This window comes from Engystomops pustulosus, chromosome 2 (assembly GCF_040894005.1).
Source record: "Engystomops pustulosus chromosome 2, aEngPut4.maternal, whole genome shotgun sequence".
Taxonomy (NCBI): Eukaryota; Metazoa; Chordata; class Amphibia; order Anura; family Leptodactylidae; genus Engystomops; species Engystomops pustulosus.
The window spans coordinates 8,044,097-8,056,289 of NC_092412.1; the positions used below are offsets into that span (position 1 = coordinate 8,044,097).

Below are 12,193 nucleotides of genomic sequence, written 5' to 3' on the forward strand. Positions count from 1 at the left end.
TTCCTATGGAGGGGGGAGCAGCGCCCACCCCTTCCTCCTCTCCCACAGCTACGGCACGGTGGGCACAATGGTCGTGTGCCCGGGGCCTAACCTTGTCCTCCCAGACCCTCAGCGACCTCCATCACCTCACAGTCCTGTCACCTCTACCACTGCTCCGCCCACAGCCTGGTCACATGATCATGACATCATCACAGGTCCTGTACACATCAAAGTCTACAATATGACTAGCAGGGGGCCCCGCCCCTCAGTGACATCACACTCCCCGGGTCACATGACTAGTGGACAGTGAGCAGGAGCCCGCCCCTCAGTGACATCACACTCCCCGGGTCACATGACAAGTGGATATTGAGCAGGAGACCTGTGTGAGGTAGAGAGTGTCCTGCACTGAGGAGAGAAGAGGTAAGTGACCAGAGGAGGGACTACAACTCCCAGCATGCTCCAGGAGCACACCCACTATATGGAGGGACTACAACTCCCAGCATGCTCCAGGAGCACACACACTATATGGAGGGACTACAACTCCCAGCATGCTCCAGGAGCACCCACACTATATGGAGGGACTACAACTCCCAGCATGCACCAGGAGGACACACACTATATGGAGGGACTACAACTCCCAGCATGCTCCAGGAGCACCCACACTATATGGAGGGACTACAACTCCCAGCATGCTCCAGGAGCACCCACACTATATGGAGGGACTACAACTCCCAGCATGCACCAGGAGCACACACACTATATGGAGGGACTACAACTCCCAGCATGCTCCAGGAGCACACACACTATATGGAGGGACTACAACTCCCAGCATGCTCCAGGAGCACACACACTATATGGAGGGACTACAACTCCCAGCATGCTCCAGGAGCACACACACTATATGGAGGGACTACAACTCCCAGCATGCTCCAGGAGCACACACACTATATGGAGGGACTACAACTCCCAGCATGCTCCAGGAGCACACACACTATATGGAGGGACTACAACTCCCAGCATGCTCCAGGAGCGCACACATTGTACAGTGGGAGTTGTAGTGCGCTGTTAGGGCTCCGGTCACACTGTGCAGTTTCCTCCTCAGTCCCTTACACTATGATGAGGTAACACTTGCGATTGGTTCCGGTGGTGGGACGTCTATGGATCATGATCACGTTTTTTAGGTTAGTTTGTGGGTTCAGTTCTCCCGGACCTGACCCTGAACTTTAAACATTACAATATCCCGTGCAGTCCAACCCCCTCCCCTCCCCCACATGGGTAGCAGCCATTGTTGTGTTTCTTTTTGTGTGTTATAATCTCCTGTCCTTGGCTGTGAGCGGCAGATGTGTCCTACACGTGGCTATGACTGGGGTGAGACCTGGACACCTCCGGGAAATATTTCTCCTCAGACATTTCTCGCAACAATATAACCGACTCCTCTTTACCTTCTAACCACAAGTATCGAATAAATCCTGACAGACGGAACCGATGTGAGAGGATGTGGATCCTGACGTGGTGGACGGAACCGATGTAAGACTGACGCCCTGATCCAGCGCTCATGGATCCTGACAGAGGGAAGCGATGTGAGACTGGCGCCCTGATCCAGCGCTCATGGATCCTGACAGAGGGAAGCGATGTGAGACTGACGCCCTGATCCAGCGCTCATGGATCCTGACAGAGGGAAGCGATGTGAGACTGGCGCCCTGATCCAGCGCTCATGGATCCTGACGTGGTGGACGGAACGATGTGAGACTGACGCCCTGATCCAGCGCTCATGGATCCTGACGTGGTGGACGGAACCGATGTGAGACTGACGCCCTGATCCAGCGCTCATGGATCCTGACAGATGGAACCGATGTGAGACTGACGCCCTGATCCAGCGCTCATGGATCCTGACAGATGGAACCGATGTGAGACTGACGCCCTGATCCAGCGCTCATGGATCCTGACAGACGGAACCGATGTGAGACTGACGCCCTGATCCAGCGCTCATGGATCCTGACAGAGGGAACCGATGTGAGACTGACGCCCTGATCCGGCGCTCATGGATCCTGACGTGACAGACGGAACCAATGTGAGACTGACCCTCTGATCCAGCGCTCATGGATCCTGACAGACGGAACCGATGTGAGACTGGCGCCCTGATCCAGCGCTCATGGATCCTGACGTGGTGGACGGAACGATGTGAGACTGACGCCCTGATCCAGCGCTCATGGATCCTGACGTGGTGGACGGAACCGATGTGAGACTGACGCCCTGATCCAGCGCTCATGGATCCTGACAGACGGAACCGATGTGAGACTGACGCCCTGATCCAGCGCTCATGGATCCTGACGTGACTGACGGAACTGATGTGAGACTGACGCCCTGATCCAGCGCTCATGGATCCTGACAGAGGGAAGCGATGTGAGACTGACGCCCTGATCCAGCGCTCATGGATCCTGACAGACGGAACCGATGTGAGACTGACGCCCTGTTCCAGCGCTCATGGATCCTGACGTGGTGGACGGAACAATGTGAGACTGACGCCCTGATCCAGCGCTCATGGATCCTGACGTGACAGACGGAACCGATGTGAGACTGACGCCCTGATCCAGCGCTCATGGATCCTGACGTGACAGACGGAACCGATGTGAGACTGACGCCCTGATCCGGCGCTCATGGATCCTGACGTGACAGACGGAACCGATGTGAGACTGACGCCCTGATCCGGCGTTAATGGATCCTGACGTGACAGACGGAACCGATGTGAGACTGACCCTCTGATCCAGCGCTCATGGATCCTGACAGACGGAACCGATGTGAGACTGACGCCCTGATCCAGCGCTCATGGATCCTGACGTGGTGGACGGAACCGATGTGAGACTGACCCTCTGATCCAGCGCTCATGGATCCTGACAGACGGAATCGATGTGAGACTGACGCCCTGATCCAGCGCTCATGGATCCTGACAGACGGAACCGATGTGAGACTGACGCCCTGATCCAGCGCTCATGGATCCTGACAGACGGAATCGATGTGAGACTGACGCCCTGATCCAGCGCTCATGGATCCTGACGTGGTGGACGGAACGATGTGAGACTGACGCCCTGATCCAGCGTTCATGGATCCTGACGTGGTGGACGAAACCGATGTGAGACTGATCGGCGCTCATGGAGCCGGTGTATATCAGCTGTAACCTGCCAGGAGGCTCCAGGGCGTCCCCCTTGTGCCCCATCCACAGTGCTGGGGACCCAAAAGCCTCAAAAAGATGCAAACAAAGTTGTCAGTCCAAGAATTGGGTATTTCTGGGATCATTTTATTATCTTTAAAGGAAACCCCCAATCTTGGATCTAACTATTAACCCCTTACCGACACCCGCTGTAATAGTACATGACGCCATCGGGGAGCGCCAATCAGTCACCATGCCAGCCTCTGGTCCTGCGAGGACCCCCAGACTGTCTCGTTTTACCCGATTCATTACAATGAATTCCCGGTAGTGCCAAAAGTCGAAAGTGCTACTTTTTTGCAGCTCAATACAAAAACATTATGAAACCTGTATCCCCGTGATCGCACCGACCCAAAGAATAAAGTAGAGGCGTCATTTGGGGCGCACGGTGAAAGCCGTAAAATCCAAGCCCACAAGAAAACGGCGCAAATAAGTTTTTTCACAACTTTCACTGCATTCGTAATTTTTTTCCCGCTTCCCAGTACACGCCATGGAATATTCAATACCATCACTATGCAGTGTAATTTGTTACGAAGAAAACAAGCCGTCACTGGGCTCTCTACATGGAGAAATAAAGTTATAGTTATTTGAAGTTCGATAGTGAAAAATGGAAATGAAAAAACAAAAAAAAGGGCCCGGTTGTTTAGGGGTTAAGTTATATCTGGTGGCAGGGTCAGCTAATAAATGTCATTGAAAGCCTTTTTAGGGCGAATCCTTGGGTGGCCGCTGAGTTTGGAAAAGTTTTATTGCCCTAATATGCTACTGGGGGCGGAGTAGCCAGAGCCTAAGCTACACTGAGCGGCTACTCCACGCCCCAGTAGCCTCTTTCCATCCAACTACTATGAGATCTTCAGCGCTCAGCTACCTGGAGCTGAACCTCCCACCGGATCTACCGTAATAGGAATATTGCGCATTCGGTTCCAAACCCGGAAATCTTGTGCCCTACTGATTCTCCCTCAGGTTCCTTATGTACAAGACTCTGATAAGGTTTTCTTCAACAGACAATGATCCTTTCCATCAATGATCCCCCAGGGATCCGGGAGAAGGACAGAGAGCAGATGGCGGCCAGGATCCTGGAGCTCACCCTGGAGATGATCTCCTTGATAACCGGAGAGGTGAGAGTCTCCCAGGACACGGCTCTTATCTCTAGGAATAACAGCGGGAAATGACTGGAGAGGTGAAGGATTCTTAGGATCTATGTAGTGATCAGTGTCTCCCCATACACAGGATTACACAGTAGTGAAGAAGTCGTCTGGTGAGTGTGTGACCCCCCGTGTGTCAGGAGGATGGACCCAGAGCCCCATCACCGAGCCTCCACCTCATTCACTGATACATGAGCAGAAGATCCTAGAACTTACCTCCAGGATCACTGAGCTGCTGAGCGGAGAGGTGAGCGCTGCCGGGAATGCTGGGACATTGTACAATAACACAAGGGAGGGGTCTGGGTGATGACTGTGTCATTGTGGGTGTCAGGTTCCTATAAGGTGTCAGGACGTCACTGTCTATTTCTCCATGGAAGAGTGGGAGTATATAGAAGGACACAAGGACCAGTACAAGGACATCATGATGGAGGACCACCAGCCCCTCACATCACCAGGTAAGAGGAGACCTTCCTGATTATAGAGGACAGAGCAGGTGTGAGGTCACCTCCTCCATCATCTCATCATCACATATAGACAATGTATCAGTCACTGTGTATATTTCCTATAGATGGTTCCAGTCAGAGAAATCCACCAGAGAGATGTCCCAGTCCTGGAGATTCCCGGGATATTACACAGGAACCAGAGAGATGTCCCAGTCCTGGAGATTCCCGGGATATTACACAGGAACCAGAGAGATGTCCCAGTCCTGGAGATTCCCGGGATATTACACAGGAACCAGAGAGATGTCCCAGTCCTGGAGATTCCCGGGATATTACACAGGAACCAGAGAGATGTCCCAGTCCTGGAGATTCCCGGGATACTAAAGAGGAGCCGGAGGAGAATGTCCCACTGGATCATCAGGTAGATGGAGCTGAGATTCCTGTGAATCCTCTATAGAGGGATGTAATGAAGCTACTGACCTTCTCCAGCAGCAGTGGGTGGAGGGTCTATGGGATGATGGTGTCGGTGGCTGTGGTAGATTTTGGCTTGGAATCGTTCCTGGTTTCCTAACCTATAGTAAAATAAGGTGATGTCTTGGACTTGGCCACTATCTCGCCTCCATCCAATCTGGTTTTCTACACTATACAGAAACGTATTCTTATTCTTCTCTCCGTGATCCACTCACCTGGCTTTGTGGTTCCGTATGTCTTCTGGTTCTTGTGGATCTGTATTTCTATGACTGTAATTGCAGTTTATGTTTGGGCTCCTCTTGGTTCACCAAGTCTTCTCCTCTATTGTCCATATAGGATGCTGTTTCCACTGATTTGTCCTTCGGAACTAGCCGAATACACCTGATTTATGTATGGCTTCCCATGGTCTTTAGATATAAGGTCGTTATGAGGTGTTCATTGGTCTCGTGACACCTTTTACCTTCAACGATGATCATATCATGCTGTAATAGGACTGTAATAGGAAGTATGGAGGTGCAGAGTGAGGGGGCAGCTAGTTGGGTAACATATAGAAGGCGGGGTAGAGGGAAGAGTTGTAGAGAGTCTAGTCCTGATCTGGTGCACCCCAATAAGTTTGCCAGGCTGGCGGATGAGGGGGATATTAGCTCTGGGGTAGCAATGCTGCAGAAAGACGTGGCCTCTAGCAACCAGGGGACTGTCTGCCCCAGGGGACTGTCTGCTCCAGTAAGAAGGGTAATGGGAGCACAGGAAGGTCAGACAGGTGCTGGTAGTGGGAGATTCGATTATTAGGGGAACACACAGGGCAATCTGTCACAAAGACCGTGCATACCGAACAGTGTGTTGTTTGCCGGGTGCTCGGGTTCGGCATGTTGCGGATCGGGTTGGCGTATTACTGGGAGGGGCTGGTGAGGAACCAGCGGTCATGGTCCACATTGGCACTAATGACAAAGTAACAGGTAGGTGGAAGGTCCTTAAAAATGATGTCAGAGATTTAGGCCATAAGCTCAGGGCAAGGACCTCAAAGGTAATTTTCTCCGAAATACTGCCTGTACCACGTGCCACACCAGAAAGGCAGCGGGAGATCAAGGAGGTAAATAAGTGGCTCAAAAGTTGGTGTAGGAAGGAGGATTTTGGGTTCATGGAGAACTGGGCTGACTTTTCTGTTAGCTACAGGCTCTACAGTAGGGATGGGCTGCACCTCAATGGGGAGGGGGCCGCTGTTTTAGGGGAAAAAATGGCTAGAAGGTTGGAGGAGTGTTTAAACTAGAGACTTGGGGGGAGGGCAACTACACTTGTGCAGGGCAAATAGACGGTGTACATAGAGAGCTGGGAAGAGTCATAGTCCATGGGGGAGGAAGGGGGGCTGGAATGAGATTGGGGAATAAGGACAAGAGGAATACGGACAGGGAAAACCATATAAAGTGTATGTACACAAATGCCAGAAGCCTCACAAACAAAATGGAGGAACTGGAACTCTTGATGTTGGAGCGGAAATATGATATAGTGGGAATCAGCGAGACGTGGCTGGATAGAAGCTATGACTGGGCTGTTACCATAGATGGTTATAGTCTTTTTAGAAAGGATCGTATAAATAAAAAAGGGGGAGGGGTTTGTTTATATGTGAATTCTTGCCTCAAGCCCGTCCTGTGAGATGACATCAGTAACGCAAATGGGGAGTCCCTATGGGTGGAGATAAGGGGAGGGAAAATGAATAATAACATATTACTAGGGGTTTGTTATAAGGCTCCAAATATAATGGAGGCAGCAGAGGAAATGCTGATAAGTGAAATGGATGCGGCTTCAAAGCCCATGAAGGATTTATCATGGGGGACTTCAATTACCCAGATATTGACTGGGGGGCAGAAACCTGCAGGTCCTTCAAAGGCAGCAGGTTCTTGTCAACAACAAAAGACAATTACTTGTCGCAACTAGTCCTGGAGCCAACAAGAGGGGGGGCACTGCTGGACCTTATCCTAACCAACAGACCTGATAGGGTATCAAAACTACAGGTTGGGGGGAACCTGGGGAATAGTGATCATAATATCATTGATTTTGTATTACGCTTTACTAAGCACGTTAGTGAAGGGGCAACCAACACTCTAAACTTCAGGAGGGCAAATTTTCAGCAACTAAGGGAAGACCTTAAAGGCATAGACTGGGATAATGTTCTCAAAGACAAAAGCCCCCCCCAAAAATGGGACTTTTTCTCATATATTCTGAAAAAGTCCTGTGAGAAACACATACCTTATGGGAAAAAGAGGAACAAGAAAAAGCCTATGTGGCTAACTAGTCTTGTAAGGAAAGCAATAAGCGAGAAAGATAAAGCGTTTAAGGTGCTAAAACGTGAAGGTAGCGATGAGGCATTACAGGATTATAGAGAGAAAAATAAATCCTGTAAAAAGCAGATAAAGGCCGCAAAAATAGAGACTGAGAGAAATATTGCCAGGGAGAGCAAAAATAATCCCAAATTATTTTTCAAGTATATTAATGGTAAGAAACTAAAAACAGAGAGTGTGGGTCCCCTTAGAAATAACATGGGGGTCATGGTGGAAGGAGATGAGGAAAGGGCCAATCTACTGAATGTCGCCTTCTCAACTGTCTTTACCCAGGAAAATCCCCTGGTGGAAGACACAATGAGGAATAATGTAAATTCTCTCTGGAATGTCAACAGTTTAACCCAGGAAGAGGTACGGCGCCGCCTCGCAACCACTAAGATAGATAAATCACCTGGGCCAGATGGCATACACCCCCGGGTTCTGCATGAATTATGTACGGTGATAGACAAACCGTTATTTTTAATATTTGAAGATTCACTGAGGACTGGTTATGTTCCACAGGACTGGCGCATAGCAAATGTGGTACCAATATACAAAAAAGGAACAAATAGCGATCCTGGAAACTACAGACCCGTGAGTCTAACTGCTGTGGTAGGGAAAATATTTGAGGGGTTTATTAGAGATGCTATCCTGGAGTATCTCACTGTGCACAACCTTATAACCAAGCGTCAGCATGGGTTTATGAGAGATCGGTCCTGTCAGACTAATCTGATTGGTTTCTACGAGGAGGTAAGTTCAAGACTGGATCTGGGGGACGCTGTGGATGTTGTATATCTGGACTTTTCAAAGGCATTTGACACCGTGCCACATAAAAGGTTGGTATATAAAATGAGACTGCTGGGAATAGGAGAAAATCTGTGTATTTGGGTAAGTAATTGGCTTAGTGATAGAAAACAGAGGGTGGTCATTAATGGCACATTCTCAGATTGGGTTGATGTTACCAGTGGAGTGCCACAGGGGTCAGTATTGGGGCCACTTCTTTTTAATATTTTTATTAATGACCTTGTAGTGGGTTTACACAGTCAAGTTTCAATATTTGCAGATGATACTAAGCTGTGTAAAGTAATAAATACTGAGGTTAATAATTTAGCATTACAGAGGGATTTGTGGAAGCTTGAGGGATGGGCAGAGAAATGGTTGATGAGGTTTAATGTAGATAAATGTAAAGTTATGCACTTGGGCCATGGAAACAAAAAGTATAATTATGTTCTAAACGGTCAATTACTTAGTAAAACTGGAGCTGAAAAGGACTTTGGGGTATTGGTGGATGGTAAAGTTAATTTTAGTGACCAGAGCCAGGCGGCTGCTGCTAAAGCAAATAAAATTATGTGATGTATCAAGAGAGGAATAGATTCTCATGATAAAGACATAGTTTTGCCCTTATACAAATCCCTGGTCAGACCACACATGGAATATTGTGTACAGTTTTGGGCACCAGTGTATAAAAAGGATATAATAGAGCTGGAACGGGTGCAGAGGAGAGCAACCAGGATTATTAGGGGAATGGGGGAACTAGAATACACTGACAGATTAAAAAATTTAGGATTATTCAGTTTAGAAAAAAGACGACTGAGGGGAGACCTCATTACAATGTACAAATACCTGAACGGACAGTGCAAGGATCTCTCCAAAGATCTTTTTATACCTAGGCCTGTGACCAGGACAAGGGGGCATCCTCTACGCCTAGAGGAGAGGAGGTTCTACCATCACCATAGACAGGAGGCATCCTCTACACCTAGAGGAGAGGAGGTTCTACCATCACCATAGACAGGGGGCATCCTCTACACCTAGAGGAGAGGAGGCTCTACCATCACCATAGACAGGGGGCATCCTCTACACCTAGAGGAGAGGAGGCTCTACCATCACCATAGACAGGGGGCATCCTCTACACCTAGAGGAGAGGAGGCTCTACCATCACCATAGACAGGGGGCATCCTCTACACCTAGAGGAGAGGAGGTTCTACCATCACCATAGACAGGGGGCATCCTCTACACCTAGAGGAGAGGAGGGGCTACCATCACCATAGCCAGGGGCATCCTCTACACCTAGAGGAGAGGAGGTTCTACCATCACCATAGCCAGTGGCATCCTCTACACCTAGAGGAGAGGAGGTTCTACTATCACCATAGACAGGGGGCATCCTCTACACCTAGAGGAGAGGAGGTTCTATCATCACCATAGACAGGGGCATCCTCTACACCTAGAGGAGAGGAGGTTCTACCATCACCATAGACAGGGGGCATCCTCTACACCTAGAAGAGAGGAGGTTCTACCATCACCATAGACAGGGGGAATCCTTTACACCTAGAGAAGAGGAGGATCTACCATCACCATAGACAGGGGTCATCCTCTACACCTAGAGGAGAGGAGGTTCTACCATCACCATAGACAGGGGCATCCTTTACACCTAGAGGAGAGGAGGTTCTACCATCACCATAGACAGGGGACATCCTCTACACCTAGAGGAGAGGAGGTTCTACCATCACCATAGACAGGGGGCATCCTCTACACCTAGAGGAGAGGAGGTTCTACCATCACCATAGACAGGAGGCATCCTCTACACCTTGAGGAGAGGAGGTTCTACCATCACCATAGACAGGGGGCATCCTCTACACCTAGAGGAGAGGAGGTTCTACCATCACCATAGACAGGAGGCATCCTCTACACCTTGAGGAGAGGAGGTTCTACCATCACCATAGACAGGGGACATCCTCTACACCTAGAGGAGAGGCGGTTCTACCATCACCATAGACAGGGGGCATCCTCTACACCTAGAGGAGAGGAGGTTCTACCATCACCATAGACAGGGGGCATCCTCTACACCAAGAGGAGAGGAGGTTCTACCATCACCATAGACAGGGGGCACCCTCTACACCTAGAGGAGAGGAGGTTCTACCATCACCATAGCCAGGGGGCACCCTCTACACCTAGAGGAGAGGAGGCTCTACCATCACCATAGACAGGGGGCATCCTCTACACCTAGAGGAGAGGAGGTTCTACCATCACCATAGACAGGAGGCATCCTCTACACCTAGAGGAGAGGAGGTTCTACCATCACCATAGACAGGGGGCATCCTCTACACCTAGAGGAGAGGAGGCTCTACCATCACCATAGACAGGGGGCATCCTCTACACCTAGAGGAGAGGAGGCTCTACCATCACCATAGACAGGGGGCATCCTCTACACCTAGAGGAGAGGAGGCTCTACCATCACCATAGACAGGGGGCATCCTCTACACCTAGAGGAGAGGAGGTTCTACCATCACCATAGACAGGGGGCATCCTCTACACCTAGAGGAGAGGAGGGGCTACCATCACCATAGCCAGGGGCATCCTCTACACCTAGAGGAGAGGAGGTTCTACCATCACCATAGCCAGTGGCATCCTCTACACCTAGAGGAGAGGAGGTTCTACTATCACCATAGACAGGGGGCATCCTCTACACCTAGAGGAGAGGAGGTTCTATCATCACCATAGACAGGGGCATCCTCTACACCTAGAGGAGAGGAGGTTCTACCATCACCATAGACAGGGGGCATCCTCTACACCTAGAAGAGAGGAGGTTCTACCATCACCATAGACAGGGGGAATCCTTTACACCTAGAGAAGAGGAGGATCTACCATCACCATAGACAGGGGTCATCCTCTACACCTAGAGGAGAGGAGGTTCTACCATCACCATAGACAGGGGCATCCTTTACACCTAGAGGAGAGGAGGTTCTACCATCACCATAGACAGGGGACATCCTCTACACCTAGAGGAGAGGAGGTTCTACCATCACCATAGACAGGGGGCATCCTCTACACCTAGAGGAGAGGAGGTTCTACCATCACCATAGACAGGAGGCATCCTCTACACCTTGAGGAGAGGAGGTTCTACCATCACCATAGACAGGGGGCATCCTCTACACCTAGAGGAGAGGAGGTTCTACCATCACCATAGACAGGAGGCATCCTCTACACCTTGAGGAGAGGAGGTTCTACCATCACCATAGACAGGGGACATCCTCTACACCTAGAGGAGAGGCGGTTCTACCATCACCATAGACAGGGGGCATCCTCTACACCTAGAGGAGAGGAGGTTCTACCATCACCATAGACAGGGGGCATCCTCTACACCAAGAGGAGAGGAGGTTCTACCATCACCATAGACAGGGGGCACCCTCTACACCTAGAGGAGAGGAGGTTCTACCATCACCATAGCCAGGGGGCACCCTCTACACCTAGAGGAGAGGAGGTTCTACCATCACCATAGACAGGGGGCATCCTCTACACCTAGAGGAGAGGAGGCTCTACCATCACCATAGACAGGGGGCATCCTCTACACCTAGAGGAGAGGAGGTTCTACCATCACCATAGCCAGGGGGCATCCTCTACACCTAGAGGAGAGGAGGCTCTACCATCACCATAGACAGGGGGCATCCTCTACACCTAGAGGAGAGGAGGTTCTACCATCACCATAGCCAGGGGGCATCCTCTACACCTAGAGGAGAGGAGGCTCTACCATCACCATAGACAGGGGGCATCCTCTACACCTAGAGGAGAGGAGGCTCTACCATCACCATAGACAGGGGGCATCCTCTACACCTAGAGGAGAGGAGGCTCTACCATCACCAGAGA

The 12,193-nt window shown here is 50.3% G+C and overlaps 1 protein-coding gene across 1 annotated transcript in view; it reads left to right on the plus strand.

The window, feature by feature from the left end:
* Positions 1-12,193, plus strand: part of LOC140116861 (uncharacterized) — an 81,053-nt gene that overhangs the window by 65,717 nt on the left and 3,143 nt on the right. Inside the window, exons 6-8 of the mRNA XM_072133296.1 lie at positions 4,394-4,573; positions 4,658-4,781; positions 4,895-5,187. Of these exons, the coding sequence (XP_071989397.1) occupies positions 4,394-4,573; positions 4,658-4,781; positions 4,895-5,187 (597 nt within the window). The remainder of the gene's footprint in view (positions 1-4,393; positions 4,574-4,657; positions 4,782-4,894; positions 5,188-12,193) is intronic.